This window comes from Aspergillus vadensis, assembly GCF_003184925.1.
Source record: "Aspergillus vadensis CBS 113365 unplaced genomic scaffold BO88scaffold_29, whole genome shotgun sequence".
In the NCBI taxonomy this organism is placed as follows: Eukaryota; Fungi; Ascomycota; class Eurotiomycetes; order Eurotiales; family Aspergillaceae; genus Aspergillus; species Aspergillus vadensis.
The window spans coordinates 244409-263602 of NW_020292067.1; the positions used below are offsets into that span (position 1 = coordinate 244409).

General features: G+C 50.1%; 5 protein-coding genes across 5 annotated transcripts; 1 reads left to right on the forward strand and 4 right to left on the reverse strand.

Annotated features, from left to right (window-relative positions):
* Window positions 1–878: 878 nt before the first annotated feature.
* On the reverse strand, window positions 879–4177 carry BO88DRAFT_158743 (PSP1 family protein). The gene is made up of 3 exons (XM_025701580.1): window positions 4050–4177; window positions 1685–3881; window positions 879–1623 (listed from the first exon to the last, which is right to left on the reverse strand). Exons 2-3 carry the CDS (start codon window positions 3829–3831, stop codon window positions 1101–1103), a joined length of 2670 nt encoding a protein of 889 aa, XP_025558445.1. The 5' UTR covers window positions 3832–3881; window positions 4050–4177; the 3' UTR covers window positions 879–1100.
* A 7323-nt stretch (window positions 4178–11500) lies between these two features.
* Window positions 11501–12642, reverse strand: BO88DRAFT_350665 (NifU family protein; the record flags this gene model as incomplete). The annotated part of the gene is made up of 3 exons (XM_025703509.1): window positions 11501–11656; window positions 11726–12262; window positions 12343–12642. 3 exons carry the CDS (start codon window positions 12640–12642, stop codon window positions 11501–11503), a joined length of 993 nt encoding a protein of 330 aa, XP_025558446.1.
* A 756-nt stretch (window positions 12643–13398) lies between these two features.
* Window positions 13399–15210, reverse strand: BO88DRAFT_350573 (Zn(II)2Cys6 transcription factor domain-containing protein; the record flags this gene model as incomplete). The annotated part of the gene is made up of 4 exons (XM_025703504.1): window positions 13399–14250; window positions 14329–14469; window positions 14534–15061; window positions 15151–15210. The coding sequence occupies 4 exons, from the start codon at window positions 15208–15210 to the stop codon at window positions 13399–13401; spliced, it is 1581 nt and encodes a 526-aa protein (XP_025558447.1).
* Window positions 15211–15535: 325 nt separating this feature from the next.
* On the forward strand, window positions 15536–16713 carry BO88DRAFT_408307 (zinc finger HIT domain-containing protein). Its single transcript, XM_025707675.1, has 2 exons — window positions 15536–15816; window positions 15887–16713. The coding sequence occupies exons 1-2, from the start codon at window positions 15746–15748 to the stop codon at window positions 16383–16385; spliced, it is 570 nt and encodes a 189-aa protein (XP_025558448.1). The 5' UTR covers window positions 15536–15745; the 3' UTR covers window positions 16386–16713.
* Window positions 16714–17845: 1132 nt separating this feature from the next.
* BO88DRAFT_158865 (uncharacterized protein) lies at window positions 17846–18368 on the reverse strand. Its single transcript, XM_025701582.1, has one exon. It carries the CDS (start codon window positions 18318–18320, stop codon window positions 17895–17897), a length of 426 nt encoding a protein of 141 aa, XP_025558449.1. The 5' UTR covers window positions 18321–18368; the 3' UTR covers window positions 17846–17894.
* Between the last annotated feature and the right edge of the window lie 826 nt (window positions 18369–19194).

Consider the following 19194-nt stretch of genomic DNA (forward strand, 5'->3'; position numbering starts at 1 on the left):
TCTCGTGCTCAATTCTCTTTTTCTCGATGGCTGCAGAGCGATTCGTTGTATCGCAGCAGTAATCACAGCGAAAGGGCGCGATAAAACGTACCTTGTCGGCGTGGCAGGTCGTCGATCGTCGTCGGTTGTCACAGCTGAAAAGTTGGAGGAGCAAAGATAGTAGTCTCTTCAACGACCTTGTGTGTGGGACGCTAGAGAATTAGGCGAGCCCCCACCCCAACCAATTAGGTTGCGCACTATGTCTCCCTTTCATGCCTGAGGTATTATTATACACCGCCTACCTCATTACTACTAGCCTTTTCCTCTACGCTTTTTGCGACCGTAAGGCGACAAGGCAACAGTTTCAGACACTCCGACATCCTGGCTGTTAGACCTCAGAATAGGATGGGTCTAATCATAAGTTGCTTACGTGATACCATATGCATTGAAATTGAAAAGACATAGATGGTGTACCCTTTCTAGTAATCATAGGCTACCTACATCTGGCTCATGCACCGTTCAGAAATAAACGAAATTGATTCTATCGTCAAGGACCCATCAGTGAGAGTTGAAATTGGCATGCTCACGTGAAAGTAAACACCCATCTTGACAAGCCTATATATGGAGACTTTACAGCCACGCAAATGGTAAATATAGGGCCAAGTCGGCAATAACATAATACACAATTAGCAATTAGGAGACAATAGAAAAAAACCGATCCATTTAATTGGCAATGATCTGATGGCTTGCAGCATAGCCCGGGACGGACATGCTCAAGCCTCTAGACCATCAAAGCCGAAGTCTATGATTAATTATCAGCACTAACGACAGGTCATGAGTCTTTCCTTTTGATCCGTTGCACATGATTTCTAATCTCTTGTAAGAAACACATTAGAAAAGAGAGATGTAGTGATGGTGTAAAAGAGCGAAGTCAGCGAGAAAAACGACAAGTAAAGTGAAATCTGAATACATGAAAGCGGAGCGGGTGGTCCCTCTTTAGGGTTTGGGAGACAGGAGGATAAGTTTTGCATAGGTGGCGGAAGAAGACGATAGAAAGAAAAGCTGCTCTCGATGTACAGCGGTATTGAATCAATTTGTACAGAGAAATCGCATGGTATTCCTCAGGAATTCAGGGACAACCCCTGGAAACGGTTGTTTATCCATTCGCTGGGGGCAGCATGTAGGCGGGATGGTCCGGAGCTTGCGCTCGTACCTGCGCCGTAATCAACGTATCCCGATTCCAAAGAGCCATAGTTGTTCGCCGAGTAGGGTGAAAAGGGATCCACAGAAGCGAGTCCACCTAGCTCTGTTTGGCGAGAGGGTTGGCTGAACGGCTGATAGGAGTCGGCATAAGCATTGCGCAACATCCCCATCTGGTTGGCGCCGATGTCTCGTCCTGTGCCCATGGCGTCACGAGGATGACCGTAGATTCGGCCGTCAAGGGGGCGATCCGCTTGCGCATCGTGATTGTAAGCTAGAGGGTTTGGAGCCGACAAGTCAGCACTGGGGGGCGTCACAAATGACGCTGGATTGATAGCCGACATCCAGATGCGGGTCTTATAGATTTTGAAAAGATCGGTAACAAGCGAATTGAAATTGATGTAGGAGTCCGCAAAGTAATAGAAGGTGAGCTTCTTCCAGTCCCTAGTGGAAAAGTCCTTTTTAGCATGTGATTGACTGTGCCGAACGACACAAGTGAACTTACATTTGGAATTCGGCATCAAGAATTTCCATATTCAGCCGATGCTCGGTAACCTTCTGCTGGCAGACCCGCTTTGCCTTCGCTTCATTTCCTTCCTTTTCACGTAGAGTTAAGATTTCGTGATTCTGGGCAAGCCTCTTGATTAGTTTAGGCTTGATGTCGGCAGCAGAGTCCTGAATCCCATGCGGACCATGTGGACCCATGCCACCAATGGCGCTTCTGTTATTCAAGCCGGGTACACCACTAGAAGCATTGACCACATTCGCGGCCCCATTCTGGCCCTGTCTAGAGAACATCATCAAGCACTTGTAGTGTTCCTCGGCATACTGCTGTTTCAGCTCCCGGGCTCTTTGCATAGACACGTTAGCGTGCTGTATAGTGCCAAGATCCGTACCGCGGTCTGCTTCGACGATGACGAGGTCACCGGGTTTCACCTGGAGACCAGTATCTTCCTGGATATAGAAGACATCCGCCCGATGGCATTTGAATGTAACGATATACAGGAGCTGGTTTTGGTGCGAATGGGCGAGGCCAGGCTGGTGGCGGCCGTAGGCGTTTGGCATCGTGTATGCCTGGTGGAGGGACGTGGCCATCGAAGCGGGGCCGTCGGCTGCGCGGAGAACTGGATCGCGAGCAAAATAGGCTTCTGCAAATCGACGAGCTCGTAAATACTCCGTCTCCATTTCATGTTCCTCGGGACGAGGGGCCACATGAAAACGAGGATACTCACGATTCTGGCCTTGAACATTCGAAAGAGGGCCGTCAACAATGCTCGCATAGTCCTCTTCTCTATCACCCAATCCAGCCCTAGTACTGGGGGCTGCCTGGGTCTCCCCTGAGACAGAAGCGTGTCGCATAGGAATGTCCGCAAAGGAATGGCGCCGACTCTGAGGAATATCTGCAATGCTACCAAAGTCAAGAGAAGTTTGCCAATGAGCCTTGCGGACGTTTTCCAGAGTACGGTTTTGGAACGACGTGTAAGGGGGGAGCTGCTTCTCGAGGTTTGCTGAATGCTCGGAGAGTCTTCTCCGACCGCTACTATGAATGTTATTGTAACCAGGGATATCGCCAACCTCGTCAAGATCTTCTACCGCCAGGTCGGTCTCCTCGGGAACACTGCCGCGAATACGGTGCAAATTATGGATGCCACTTCCGATGGCATATCCGCTAGCTGCGGAGGCAGACGACATGGTACGATCTCTCATTGGGTTGTCCATCTGTCCTGCTGCTTGGCGTAAAAGGGCATTTTCCCTTGACAGCTGTTCGATGGTCCGGGCTTGGTTGGCTGCATAGTTGCTAAAGCTACCATCCGAACCATCTGGGCTGCCAGCGTCATCGTCGTCATCCTCGCGCACACGTCCGAGCGTAGCGGGGTCGTGACCCAGCTCCCCCAGAAGACTAGGCCGCGATGAACGATGCTGTAAGGCGGAAAATTGGCTGCCGTTACGAGGACGACCGCCAGAGTAAGGCGTTGAGGACTTGTTCGCCATAAAGCTCAGGAACTCAGGATCCAACTGACCTACCGAGTATGACTGCGACCGATAGGTTTTAGGAGTCGGATGCAGAGGAATTGAGAATGGGATAGCCGATTCGCCAGCGGTCGTACGAGTGGTAGGGCTCAGTATTTCCTCCGTGAAATAATTGCTCGCAGTAGAGGGGTTGGACATGGTCGGAGATGGGACGATTTCCGCAAGTCGCGGTGGAGGCTCCTTCCGAGACTCGGTATTCCAGATACCAGTGCCCCAGGGAAAGGAAGGGTTCCCTACATGGTTCCAGGGCATAGAGCTACCGATACCAGGACTTGTGTTCGGCCATCCGGATTGGTCGGTAGCAGGACTGCTTGGGTTAGAGGCTCCAGTGGACAAAGGACCACTAGTGGTCAATGATGCCTTTCTGGTCGCGGTAGCTGGAATTTCATTTAGCCATGACGTACGGCGAGCAGGTTTGGGTGCTGGCATGCTCGTAGATGTGGCGACCTGCTGTGAATGGTCTCCATCGTCATCAGAGGACGCCAAAGCCTCGGAATCAGGGGTGGATCGGCGAACGCCAGGGTGGGTTTTCTCTAGCCTGGCGGACACGTTACTGGTCGGAGTCGACGAAGTGACAGGCTTGACCACCTGCGCAGTAGATTTGCCGGGTGGCGCAGCCATGATGTTTAAATAAGAACTGGAAGACGGCGTATAGCAAGGCGCAAAGTACACTGGCCATGAAAATGTCAGTGATTTTCGAGTGATAGAAAATACAACATGGGCTAAGATGAGAGGAATGATGTTTGAGAGTAAGGAAGTGGACGTCGCAAGGCGGAGAGGAGGGCAAGATGAAAGAGATAAGATCAAGATATATAGAGCCATTGTTGGGTTTCACTTACAGAGACAACTGACGTCAGAGGATATTAAATCGTGAATGACTCGATCCGTGTAACGAACGCTTGGCCTCTTCAGAATACAATGAAAAGCCCGGAGTATTCACTCGAAGCCGGTAAGTACCGCACGGCAAATAAAAGCCAAGAGTGGTTACCTTCGATTCAAATCGAGTGGGCGAAAATCAACGAGGCAAAAACACTCTAATAGTAAATCAGAAACCACCGTGTCTGGAGTGAATTATTCCGTTTGAAATAGGAGCTCCTAGAGGTATAAGCTATTGCTTGCGGCATGATAAGTTAGCCCAGGCTGGTGGTTGTTGAGGCAGATGCACAAAAGCTGGGACAGTTCAAGGCTGGAAGGAGGAATATAAAAGTCAAAGTGTAAGGGAGACGAGGATATTCAACCGGGAAATGGGATTCGCCGAGCAGAAGGAAATAAGAGTCAAGGAAGCCTGACAAGCCCAGGTGTAGCTCGTGTACGCTGAGTAAGTCTGGGGGAAGCAGCTGTGGGTGGCGAGACGGGCAGCCACCCATGGGCCTGGAAAACGCCAGCCTCTGGAGCTTCCTGCGGATCATATGATCAAAGCCCAGAAAACCCAGCAGAATCCCGTTTCACATGCGCTCAACGAGATCATGCTATTTTCATGCCTGGATTCCAGGGGCTGTCCTGGTTCAGAAACTTCCCGGGGGAATTCTCTTAGAGGAGCCACTGAAGCTGAGGCTGGAAAAAGCACACAAGTGCCCGTTCGTCCGTACTTATAACGGATGAACTAAGAGCTTCGTGTCTTCCGCATGCTCGAGGGCAGCGGTGACGAATGGAACAGTCGAGGGACCGTATAGTAGATAGCTCTCCGGGGAAATTGCGGGGAAGGCCAGGCCACGGACCACGATCGCAACGCAAACCACACAAATAGACACTAAAAAATATATACGTACCTTGTGGAAAAAAGTACAAATTCAGGTCAAGCCTGGAACCAGTATAAAAATATGGGTATCGCCGATCGTCCCAGACAAGTAGAAATCGCAGAAAATCGTGATCGCGTCTGTTTGCGCCACCCCGTGTGGTCAGCACATTGTCCCCGGACGAACGGTATTTGGCACGGAGCATGGGGATTCACTTACCAATCTAACAGAGAATAAAACGCAACTTTTTGTACCGTCTATCCAACATAAAACACAAGCAATCGACCCGATCGTAAAATCCGTCCCAGTTGTAGCTGGAGATTGTTCTCCAGGCGAAGCGACCAGGCTTCTGTCTAATCAAAGAAGGTATTGTGTAAAATGGCGCTTTGCGACCAGTCGAAAGGCGAGAATTGAGGTGAGCCTAGAGGGGCAATCCCACCAGACCAACAGAAGAATATGTTTGTTCTTTCCGTTTCCTGTTATAACTATTTTTTGGATGATGGTGGTGGTAATTCGGAGGGGTTATTCGCGGTAAGTCGCTCGAGAAGACCTATGACCTCACTGTATGTCGAGTCGCGATGAAAGGGATCAAGAGGTGTGCGGGATGGGGAGACGGTAGCGTGACCATAGACGGATAACGTTGGCAGGCAAAATGGCACCAGTAACTATGGGCAGATCTCCTCAAGAGCAGCGCATCTTGAGACTGACGAGCGACGATCACAGCAGCAAGGGGAGCGAGAGAGCCCGTCGAAGGCCAGAAATTATTCTGCGACCCGACCAAAGCGAATTAGGTTGACAGTTAGGCCCCTTATTAATCCCGAGCTTGTCACGGCGCAAGAAGGATGGGTTGGGGGACGCGGGCGTGAAAGAAAGAGTGAGAGAGAGTATGTGTGTGCGTGTGTGCGGATCGCAGAGCGGCGCAGGTCGCAGAGACAGACAGGAGTGGCAGTGTGGCTTCTGCAACGTTGCTTGACCGATGACGATCTTCAGCCGGGGATAGGGTGTGGTGTGATCGCAAGCCTTATCGAGAGTGGGCCAAGGGAGAGAGACAGGAAGGCGGCAAGGAGCAACAGGGAGGATAGAAGTGGGAAGTAGTGAGAGTGACAACTAAGTAGTAGTTTGTGGTGGAGGAAGGGAAGAGAAGGGGAAAGAGAGAAGAAGAAGAGATGATGATCAGGACCGAGAATTAGTACGGTGGTAGGAGGAAAGAGGAGAAGGGGAAGTTGTACAGTCGTAAGTTGCGTAGGAGGATAATATTAATGCAAGCTAAGGGAGGTAGCTCTGGACTAGTTCAAAGTCGACCTCAGGCCACTGGACGAGACGAGCCAGGAGGAGAAAAACAGCGAGCCACGGGTCGGAGCACCGAGCAGCAGTGGCGCGGGTTGCAGGTTGGTGTCGAGGGTGTGAAAGGTTGAGCTATGACCGAGCAAGTTTAGTTTTGGGGGGAGGGAGGGATTGGAGGGAAAGAGGAGGAAATGGTCGTGGTTGTGGTTCTTTTTATCCTGGTCCTTACCAGCAGTGCCAACCTTCAAGTCCGTGGTGAAAGCAAAGTACAAGTGAACGATTGTGGCCCGGTACCTTTTACCTCCATCCACACTAACCACGGCTAAGGGGGGCGACTACGTACCTGGAGCATACGATCAATTTATCGCTCCAAGGCGGGGTAAGACAATCGACGTGAGTCTAGATACGGTACGGAACCATAGGCCGCAAGATGGGGAAAGGATTCTCCAGTGCTTCAACAACAAAAGAAAAAAAAAAGACGAAGAGGAGAGAGAAAAGAGACAACCGGGGAGGATTGACGGGGTAATAGACTCTCAACTCCTGCACAACTTTCAATCTGACTACCCTGAAGAGTTTAGAAAATGAAAGAAAAATAAAATATTATTAAATCCAGAAAACAGAAAACTGGGGCAAAAGGAGGGGGGAAGAAGAGATTAAGGAAGGGGGTTCTTACTGTACATAGTAAGTAGTGATTGAAAGTCCGTATGTAGCAGCAAGCAGCAGCAACAGCAGCAGCAGCAGGAGCAGTATGACAGGCAGCAGGCGACCAGCAGCAAAAGAGGAGAGTACTTAGAGCAGCAAGAACCAGTCGGCCGTCGATGGAACGCCCGTGAGTGGGCCGGGCGGGCCTCTGGAGGTCAAGTCGAAGATCCTCCGCGCTTTCTGACTGGCCTAGACAAAAATGCCCCGGTCGCCCTCTGAGCATCGCCGGATTTGCGACTGTCGGCCTGGTCCATTTCCTTTTTTTTTTTTTTTTTTTTTCTCTCCCTCGTCTCCTCTTTTCCCCGTTGACCCTGAAGCGGGGCTTTTCTTTAATTTCTTCTTCTACTCACGGAGCTACTACCACTTAGACGAAATACTACCCTGATGGAAATTAGCCTATAGGAGCTAACCAACTAAAACTAATTTTGACAGATCAGGTACAAAAATGACTAAACTTCTGCTACTTCCTTCAATAAGATCAACTATCTAGATAGAGGGGACGCAATGCCGTTCAAACCCTATCGGGTTCAAGAACCTGGGGGTTAGTACTTAGTAGAGTCTTGTTGAGGAATCGCCCGATCCAACCCGCGATGGGGCTGTGGAGGCTGGGGAGAGGGGAGGGGAAAGACTGGAACATTGAAGGAGCTTGGGCGCAACCCAGAAAGAGGGATGAACGGGGAGGATCAGCCTGTTGGGCTATCCTGAGCCCTGTTGAATCCCCGAAGGAGAATTGGAGGGATTTCACGGCCGCAGCGGTTCCAAACAACGATGCACCATGAAACCCCCGAAATCCAACCCTAATTCCCAGGGTTAGGTGGTCATCATGCGACCGCCAACGAGGACATTATTGGCAGGGTTTGTATGCTGATAGTATGTTTAGTCGACAATTATACACAGCTATCCAGGGTCGAAAGTGACAGTAGAAACGCCACGAGAGTAGCAGGGGAGAGTAGACTGGTTGTACTTCTTATTGCTGTGTATATACCATGCGGTGGTGGAAAGAGGTATAGCAAAAATCCAAGAAGTTATTAATAAATTCCGGAAACATCTCAAGAGACAATGACTACACAGATTAATATACCATAATTCCCATTTCATAATGGTTTCGCTCTTCTCCCCCCTTTGGCACAATTTCTCGTGCCAGAAATTTTTTTTTCTTCTTCTCTTTTCATTTCTTTCATGCATGGATGGATTTTCCCTACTAGTAAGTTTCTTTGTGTCATTCCGCACTGGGCATTCGTCAACGTCATACTGGCGTTAGGTTACACGGCAATCCTGGCCGCGGGTCCAAATCAACGCGAATCAACGCGATCACCCTCAACCTTAGTTCGCTTCTCCTTCTCTCTTCCCCTCCCAGATGCTGCACGTACCTTGAACCTGAACGATGGGCAAAAAGGTAATGATGACCCTCCATACATTGCAGCAAATGCACCTCCATCTCGTCTTACTTTTCCCTGACTAGTTAGTAGTAATCTGTAGTAGACTCAGTTTGAGTCTGACCGAACATTCTCATCCCCGTTTCTCCTCTTCCTCCTTCTCCTCCCTAGATTAGTACTCGAATGGGAACATCTCCCTGTCATACCCCCCCTCCTCTTCCGCCTCCCCTCCAATACAATAGAAGAAGAGGTAAAAAAGCCATGCACCTGACTGCGGGGGAAGAACTGAACTAACTGGGAGGCAAGGGATGGCGATCCAATCAATACCTCATCCTGCCATGGAGTCCATTCCTTTTGCAGGATCGTCTCCGCTGGAAATTGCGGAGAGAGCTTTCCCGCGTTCGGTTGCCAGCCAACCCTGTCTCTTCTCGTCTGCCCTGCCATTTTCTGCTATTGTTGTTATTGTAATTTCTCCCTCCCCCATCCCCCCTTGAACTTTCTTCACCACATACTCACATACACACCGATAGTATGCAGAAATGACGACTCGGATTCCGCTCGGATTCCGCTCATGGAATGTCTGGTCGTATATTTCTCTTGAAGCTCGCGAGTAAGATGCGACACTCCCAAGGAACGAGATCCGGGTCCAGTCTCCATTAATCATAGACCCCCTTCTCCCGTAAGCGATGAGGCTTGAACCCCGGCCCACGGATCACTCTAGACTTGCGCTACAGGGACCAACATGATTAGCGGGACTCGGGGATATCCTCATCTGACTTGTCTGCACGTCCGATTGGGCTACAGCCACAGCGGAGTTCACTAACAACATCTACCCCCCCAATACCCCACCACTAGCTGTGGCACTGATGCGTGGCTCTTCGTATCTCGGTTCCGAAGAGCAGAACATATCGCCTTCCATTGTGCAAAAGTTGAACATGTTTCCTACTATGGTTTCTTACCCCAGAGGGATGGATCTCTTGTCTGGCTGATTCCGAACTGTCATGAGTGTCATCTATTCTTAACGGACTAGGAAGATGCCTCGATTAAGGTTGCGTCGTGTCAGGAGTCCGACCCTGACAGCTCTTCCTTATCCAGGGTTATCAAAGAGCCTAGAGCAAGTCCAGCCCATTCCAGTTCGGTTTTGCTGACCAGGTGGACATATTGTCCGAAAGGCCTTTCGCCGAAGAGTGCCGATCTAATCTTCTTCCATCAGTCTGTACATCCTGCAGTGCTATGCTCGCGTGGGCTAGGGATGCTGCCGTCATGAGATGTCTGGTAGACTGCGTGGCATCAGCCATAAGACCGAAGCAGTTGAACCACCTTGCATATACATCTTGTACTGATTAGTAGAAGAGTAAGAGAGCTGGGGTACAGACAGTAAGCATCAAGGCTGCTTCATGTCCCTAGTATCAGGTGATTTGTATCTCATTACTTGGTCGCTCCCTTGCGCCTGGAGACTGGAGATCGCCTTCCAACATCGTCTCTTTCTCTTTCGGGCCTTAATCTTCTTATAATTAATTTATCCCGATTCTCTCATCTCCATGGTTTACTTTTCCACCGATGCTTTAAATTCACTCACTCATGGCATGCTTTCCGCGCTCATACTACGGCTTCTACATATCCCCATCTAGCTGTTTTTTCTTGCTCTTTCTCTAGGCGAGCGCAGAAATAGCTGTCAGCAGTGCAATCATGCGATTCAGACCTCTTCTTGTAGAAGTTCCCTCACCAAATATCATACATCCGCAACCTGACTGATTCCTACATGCAATACATTCATTTGTTTCAGAAGGTTTGTCTGTACCACACGACCAGTCAGCCCATTTATCTTCTACTAAGCCACCAACAAGCCTTCCCGAAAAGAATTGTAGCCTAGTATGCTTAGCCGGCATTCTTCTTAGATGCAGACCTTGATACATCTTAGATAAGTATCTATAACGCGTTTCGGACCGACCTCGGGATGTAGCCCAGGGTTGATATTCTCGGAGGGAAAGCATACGCATTGCTCAAGCATACATAGTTAATCTGCTATAGCCTAATGAGTAAGATGGTGCGCACTATACTTGACTGGAGGATGAAATTGACCACTAGCGGTGACGGTGCATCAAGGGTATATCGATCCAGGTGAGAAATTAGTTGCTACTAACTGAGATGGTACCTTGATATAGTTAGTTAGCTTGGGGAGTCTTTATCAATTGTGAACTTTTCCCTACTACCGAGTGCTAGAAGCCTCTTAGGTATACCACTAATTCCACTACTTTGACACCGGAACAATTTACTGCCAGTTTCATTCTAGAAGCAGATGGTATATATTAAATAGAGCCACTCAGATATTCCCCATATTACTAACGACTCAGTCAACTACACTACCATCTCCCTCATACTAAACCACTACCCTACCAACCAGATACAACACATACACAGTACTAATTAAATAGCCTTCAAATATCTAGTTACCACCACTATATAGAGAAATAAGAACAACCTAACACCACACCTAACCCTCAATCCTACGTCAACAACACTCTTCCCAATACATACTAACATTCCCCCTTTCCAACATACATACCACTGATTTGAATCCCAAGTCCGAATAAACTAACCAGACCGAACCAATTCAGTTGAAGCTAAAATCCTGTCTCCATTTCCCGATCTCCCCGAGCCGATGATCTCTGCCGCTACTAAGAGCAGTCCAGTTCCACTGTTGGTGTTACACTTAGTATGTAGCTAGTGTATAGTCTGGTGGGTTGGTAGGTTAGTTAGGTTTGTCGCGCGCACGCACACAAACCTGCTGTGGGCTGGGCTACACTACGCACAGATGCAGGTTGGATTTCGGTAGTTTGTACGGAGTGTGTGTGTGTGAATGTGATATCCTCGGCTCGGTTGAGGTCTTTTCCTGGAGTAGTGTCTCACTCGGACTTCTAGGGGTAGGGGAAAGGTGGGTTTCTTTCAGTTGACCGTCTAGTACGTATGGGTCGTTGGAATACGTCAATATTGAGAATGATTGGGGCTTGCGTTTTCTGCACAAGCATTACGGATATTCTTGCTTGAGTGGTATACTGATAGAGGGGAGATTGAGCATTGTCTGGCAAAGCTTTCTATGGACCGTAACCCAGATGGTAGTATATCCGACGTCAAAATACAATACACATGAAATAGAAGTTATTAAATATAGTGTGTGAAATAGGAAGGTGTTCAAGGGGCCGAATCCAACGTTCCCTTGCCGCCCGTCGAGGCAGTGGCGGCAGCACCCTTCTGCTGGCGCAGCTTTTCTTCGAATCTAGCGAACTCGTGCATCGAAATCTCCTCTTCTTGGTCTAGCACTTGCTCGACTCCTTGGACTTCTTCGATCTGTAGGCAAAAGAGACACAATCAGTCAAACTCTATTTTCAATATGCATGCAGGTAGTGTGATACTCACATAGTGCATGAGCATGGACTCAATACCGTTACGCAGCGTCACGGTACTTGAATCGCAGGTCCGGCAAGCACCGCGCAGCTTCAACAAGACGATACCGTTCTCAAAGCCGCGGAACTCAATGTCGCCACCGTCTTCTTGAATGGCAGGTCGGATCCTTGTGTCCAAAAGCTCCTTGATCATGCCAATCACCTCGTCTTCCTCTTCCTCGTAGGCCAGAGACTCCGACTCGCCACCTTCCTGGCCACTCTCACCAGTCTTGGCAACGGTGTTCACGATCGCCTCGCCCGAAGTCACGGCCTGAGTGATGAGACTGAAGATCTCGGGCTTGATGTGCGCCCAGTTGGAGTCGGTAGCCTTGGTCACGGTGATGAAGTCAGGCCCGTAAAATACAGAGGTGACACCGTCGACATTGAGCAGGCTTGCTGCCAAGGGAGAGGGGTGCGGAGGAGCGAGGGTAGAGCGAGGGGACAGGTATTCGAGGAAGGTGGTCGGGAAATTCTCGGGGAGGACACGGTGGTTAGGAATGAACTTCAATGCCTGTTGGGTTCCGCATACAAGAGTCAGATGCTTGTTCTTTCATTGGGATCTTCATGCTGGTGTGCCACGGGAAGCCTTACATCAGGGTTCGGGGTGTTTTCTGTCTGAATGAATATCGTGCGCTTGCTGGACGGCGATGGTCCATTTACGCGAGCCTGCACGAGCGAGTGCTGGTGAGGCTTCAAGGTCGGCCGGCGACGAGCCTCTGAGGCGGTGATAGCAGGCACTCGTGCCGAACGGTGGACATTCCTGTATGATCCGAACACCGCGGGTTTGGCGATCCGGGACGAGCACTCCCCAGCGTTCAGTTGCTGCGTAGTCAATCTGACGCTGAAGAGAGTGCGCCTAATCATGTTTCCAGACGCTGAACTGACAGACATATTGACGCTGTGATGATGAGAGGGGAGAGTGGCAGGTATCAGACTCGTTCCTGTTCAGAAGAAAAGCGACCAGAAATGCCGATGGGAAACTCGATTCCCTCTGACGCAATGTGATGGCACGTGATCTTCCCGACCGAAGAATGCTGACAAATGAAGAGCGGAATCCACCAATCAACTACCGGCAGTTTGACATCGCTGCCCCAGGAATTGTTCGGCATTCAATGCTTCTGCTTGTTACTCGTACAGTGTAATGTAGACTATCTGACTGGTGGGCCTAAATGCCCGTAGTACTAAGCACTATATATTATGGGTGTAACAGAATGCCTCCCAGCCGAGTTCCGCTTCGGTTATACCTGCGTTGTGCAAGAGGCCACATGCTTGGGCCTGCTACTTGATGAACCAAGTATCGCGGTTAACCCGGCCTTTCCTGAAATTCTCTGGCTAGGGAGCGTTAAGGCCGATGTGTTTGGTGTAGAGAAGACATTTGGTGACATGTCGCTCGCGGCTCGGTACCTTGTCCTGCACCAAAACCAAACACTAAGCTGCTGCTGCTCGAATCGACTCGCTTGCTTTGTGCCAGTCATGAATTAACCAACATGTTGGTTGGTGATCCTGGGTTGACATTATGTTGGTTCATCGCTGGTAGCCATCAAGATGTACTCGGTGTAGTTCCCGTGCTTCCAAGCGTGATTCCAACATGCTCAACTGCGGCCTGCCACCTTGGCACCGAAATCGCGTTGAACAGGCCAAAGCCCATCATGAGACCTTTCCCACGGACGACAAAGACCGACGTAGACGAGCGGAGCGGTATTGGGGCCAAACCATGTCCTTCAGCAACGGAGCTATTCCCAGACCTAGCGAGTCAAGGAGCACAAACACCCCTTGACACCAACTGTATTTTTGCGCTACTTCGTGGACCTGAAAGAATTGCGCACATTGGCTGAGAGGGGCAAGCAAGTGTTGCGCGCCCAGCGTATTCATATCAGACTGTGTACAATACATAACGGATCGACAAATCTCGTCTGCATAATGCTCCGCCAGCGCTGTGAAATCTGTTGCCACATCCAAGTCCAAGGAACGCTGTTCACTCGTCGGGGGATGCGTGGCACAGGACTGCGAGGGTGTAACGTCATTTCTGCGATAGCCAAGGACGTCGAGAAGCTCGTCAACTAGCGGGTACAGTATAATCAATGTCGCCCAATAGATGAGGTGCGATTCAGCGCAGGCCAGGGAGGCGAATTGGAAGGGATCGGGGAATAAAGAGGTGGCAAGGTGTGCCCTCATGTCATCCCGCAAGGGAACATCACGAAGGCCTGCCGACGGCGTCCCAAGTTTCTCCTGCATCCTGAGACAAGTCCGGTGTAGTCTTCCTTCTAGCGATAGGCAAGAACCCAGTAACTTCTCGCCGTCGTTCTTATTGTCTTTAGGGCTGGCAGGGAGTTGCTCGATGAAAATGTCTACGTGCTCTATGAGAGCAGAGCACTCGGCCAGAAGGTCCGTCAGTTCATCGATTGGCTCAAGTTCCGTTGAGCCCTGGGATAAGCGCTGTTGCGTAGTCAGAACATCGTAGAGGGTGGCGGCCTTGCGTCTCCCCACCGCATCACATAACTGGGCAATTCGATGTCAGCAACACTCAGTTGTTACGAGGATCAGCTGGTTAATCAATCCGAAGCCAAGGAGACTGACAGTAACAAATTTGAGTTGACGGTGGAACAACTTCTCGGCAATAGTTTCTTTTTTGCGGACGCTGCACTGGTTAATAATTGCGTTACTGCCTTGCACATGTGCTATCCAGGCCATAAATCCCGGGGGTGACGAGTGGATTAACTTTGTGAAATGTTAGGCCAGTCGCGAAGAAAAGGCGTAAGGTGATGAAAATAGGAACACTGACTTCATATAACTGGAATATGACTGTTGTGTATAGGACATCTTGCCCTAAACCTCTGCCGGATTTGATCTTGCCATACATGATCTCCATCGAATTGTTATAGAGCTTCGTACTATACCCGAGTAAACGATCGTCCTTGTGTTGTTTCGCAAGAAAAGCAGAAGAGAGCGATAGAAGCGCTCTGTCCAGCAGAGGACTATTTCCACATAGTTCAGGGAGCGTTTTGAGAATGTTTGAATCTTTTCCATCTTGCAAATGCCGTGACGAAGGAAGAAAGCCCCCCACAAAGGAGGCGAGCAGCTGTGATCGGACCTCCGCATTGATATTCAAACGGGGAAGGCCTGGCTCCACTCGTGTTAATTGACGGTCGGGAATCTTCCCGGAGGTCGACTTCGGGCGACGGACGAGCTTCAGTTCTCCATCATCTAAGACTTCGGACGATTTGTGGATAAAGACCCTTTTCCGTTCATAGCCGGTACAAACATGGCCGTTCTTGATGCATCGATTGCATTCCGGCTTTGCCTCGTCACACTACACAAAGAGTCATAGTTAAGACGACCGTTCCTGTTCCGTCTCCGAGGGCAATCAAGCCTGTTCGGGCCTCGCTAGATAGGTCTTACCTTGACCTTTCGTCGCCGGCACGTATTGCATCCGGTTGATCGAAAAGGAATGCCTCCCATAGCCGATTAATTTCGTCCCACAAGCCGTCTGCCACGATTGATAAGATTTAGGGCGGGCAGACTGCAGACGGAGAACCGCTCGCTGTAGGAAGATGACTATTATCATTCGGACTTTCGTGGCATTGTCAAGACCGCATCAGTAACCCCGTACGACGAATAATTGGCGAGGATTTCTAGCGAGACACCTGTAGATATTCCAGGTACTAGTAGATACGTATCTGAGGAGAGGATGGGGATCGATTGTCGTCATGGACCGCGCCACTTCACGTGAGCCCCCATTATTGGGCTGAGTTTGTTTCTTTTTCGGTCCGCTAGACGATCGTCCCTGACGGTTCCTTATCGGCTGTCATTCTTTTATCATCACTTTTTCTTTGCAGAAGCCTTCAATTCTGTAGGACTTAAGGTACAATCTTGGTCCACACGCCATCGCGCTCGCTTCATACGACCCTTGCGACCGGCCGAAGCAAGACAATGTCCTACAGAGCTTGATTGTCGCGCAGTTGGCACAAGGTTTGGATGGGACGCTGGCGATAAAATGCCCGGCACTTGTGAGGTTTGCGTCTCGGAGCCTTCGAAGTACCGATGCCCAACATGTGGGCTCATGAGGTATGTTTGTGCTTCAACTCGTTTCTCTGGGAATGAAAGAACATACCCGTGCTAATTGTCGTCGTTCTAGTTGCTCCTTGGCATGCACTCAGTCCCATAAAATCTACTGCGCACCTAAAGCACCATCACCAAAACCGACCGGTCCAACCGTCGACCCTCAACAGCCTCCCAGCGAATCGAACGAGCATGCGACCAGCGAGGTAGCACTTAAAACTCAGAACGGCCTCGATATCAAATCCCTAGGGAGCTCGGCCGAACTCAAAGATTTACTCGATCGGTTCCCTTCGCTTCGTGAGGAGCTGTACGATATCTACAAGGCTACTCTGGAGGAAGCATGGGTGGAGACTCAGCGCTTTGGAGGTCGGGGTCGACACCACGGGAGAGGCAAGGGACCGCATCGTCATAACGGACCGTGGACCCGTGAGAAGGGCTTCAACCGAGGAGTGGGAAGGGTGAGGAAGCTACGGGAGAGATGCGAGGAGGGTCTGGAGACTGGGAAGAAAGCGGAGGGGTTCGTGCGCTTCACGTCCCTGGTCACTGGTAATGAGCTTCCACACGAGGGCATGTAAGGGACCCCATAATGGTTGCGAGTCCATTGGAGCAGGACCCAACGCTGCCGGCATTAATGCCTAGGTACTTCCCGGCTGCGCACTCCACGATAAGATCTGCCGAGGATGTGTGTATTTGCATGCTAGACCAGTCAGGAGTGCATGGGGATGAGAAAGGTGGACAAGGCATCAGTGGTGAAGACGGATGTTCCAGTACATCCCGAGGATACATATGAAAATATATAGTAGTCCGTTAACTCGCTCAACCCCATCACCGACCGCGGTTGATCCATCTTCGAAAGCCACTGTATTACTAGAAACGAATGAGATTTCCCCAATACGAAGTACTATTCACTGTCTGCTGTCCGCATTTTTTGAGCCTGGACAGAGGTGTGGCAGGCCAAACAATGTTCACTTTTTCCAATATGCGGTCTAGCTGAAAGCTCGGTACTTTTTGCATGGCTTCACAATGACTAGCTATCACAGCATACACCGCCATCAAGTTGCAACAGTACCACCGAGTCTCCGACATGTCTTCAGGTTCCCGAAAGGGTGCATGCCACCCATCTGCACAACGCCATGTAAGCATGAGGTGCATGAACCGGATTATCCTCCTGAGAGAAGCCAAAGAGTCTAAGATATACCTAAGCCAGGCTGTGTCAGGCTATGTGACCTGTGTACCTTTTGACGGGATAACAATGCACCAATGTAGACTTGAGAGATCAAAACCATCCAAGTTGATGCTGACATCGACATATCATAATGTTAGTGCGATATCAGATGTGACGGAGTTGGCCACTTTAAGGCCTAAGGCACCGAAACATATATCTCAACGGCTGTTTGTAGTCCCGAGATGCATCGTGCAGCATGTAGCATAAGACTTTTAGTGTATACTCCACCAACTACCCCATCTCCTATCCAGGCAGGCCTACTGGCAATGATGCTCGGCAAGAGATCGTCTGTAAGTAACTCTTATGCTAACATGTGACTAAAGTCAAAACCAACCCAGGGGCCAAAGAACGAAGGAAGACAGCGCCATCGTGGACCAAGCATTGAAACCAGTAGCAGTCGCTATGTGCATCGAAACCTGGTCAAGCCATGTTTCAGAGTTTGACTTTCAGCATGGCCAGATTGGGGGGTCCGTTGTCCATGGCGGAAGCATGAGAATGGTTCAGGTTGAATCATCCACTTTTCCACGCACTTGCATCCCCAGCCGAACTGAAGCGAGCGATCTTCATTAGAGCCTTTATTCAACCCAGGCAATGTATACTATCTGTCTACTCCGTAGTATCTCTCCACCCCCCATGAGGGGGGAGATGGCGGGGAAATGTGACCCGTTCGAAAGGATTCCTCCAAATGCCGCCAATCGTCCATCACCGTGCCTCATCGCATTTCATGCCTACCAACGAGATGCCCGAACAACGGGGATTTGAGCAATTGGCCTTAACCTTAGGATTTGCCTTGTTGTGATTCGCAAAGGCCTCCAGACTACTTGAGCTAGTTACCGATCTCCCCGTCTTGGGACAGTGGCTAAGTTTTGACGAACTGCGATGTAATTCGTCCCGAGCACCTCCGCCCGCTCATGTCAATGGGAATTTCCGGGGAGGAGAAAGAGACACCGTTTGCCTGTGACGTTCTTACTGTATGCTTGGAGACACTCTGGGGAACAATCAATTGGGTGAATCGAATTAGATTGAACGCACTGCTATTCTTGAATGCAAAGTAACTTGCGCGCTGTTTAGTTGAGTTAGCTTTGGACGGCCGACTCCCTTGCTGACAAGCAGAAGCGGATTGGGGTTCTGGATCGTTGGCCGGAGAGTTTGGTGAGGAGGAGAAAAGGAAAAGCGTGAGGAGAGAAAGGCGGCGGCGGCGGGCACACAAGGACCATCCGGTGGTGAACACGACCGAGTTTAGTAAGATCACAATCCTCCCAGTTGGCCTGGGATGTCCTGCCATTGTGTTGCTCCGCTAGGGATTCTGCCGGATTGACCCATAGAAGTGCCCCGGTGTTTCTAATAATAAAAGAATTTCAAAACATAAAAGCATAACCATAATAATTATAATAATAATAATCATCCTGCCGTTGGAGAGAGAAGGGTTAAAACCAAACCAAACCAGACTTGCTTTCCAAATCTCCCCGCCCGCAGCCTCCACCCCAAACTGCCCCAACTTCTGACTGACTCTTTGGGGGCTCAATTTTTCGGTCGAGTGACATCTTCCCGCCTGCAACTGGCGGCCCTCCCTCAAGCTGCTCTCTCCCTGACACCCCTCTGTTTCTTCGCTGCCACTCATAGCTCTTACTGCCCCCCTGGTCGATTTGCCAACCCGGACGAGTTCTCGTAAGACTTGTGCGACCCTCTTGCCGGTACCATCGTGGTTTCTGTTGCTAACTTGGGTTCTACCTGTGTCCAGCTCCGGTAACCTGCCTCAGCCGACGAGATCCCCGGATAGTCGAGAAAAAGCAGGAAAAGGAAAGACGGAGAAAAAAGAAAAGAAAGAAGAAAAACGAGGCAGACGACCATAAAAAAAAACCACTCAGCTAATCATCATCGAAATTTGACCACCACAAACAACCGAAGATAAAAGGGGAACATTTACCCCCCCGAGCTGATTCGAGCAGCCTCTTGGAAATCTTTCGATTGCGGCGAACCCCACGAAGCCTGGACCTTTTCTACGTTTTCCACCCAAGCGACAATGGATGAGCTGTCGTGTCCGCCTCACTCACTTACGTAGCTGTTGGACCCTGCGCTGTCGCACCTTGTTTGTTCGACCGGACCTTACTCGCGCCACAGCACCGCCCATCCGTTCGCGCAGAAAAAGAAAAAGAAAG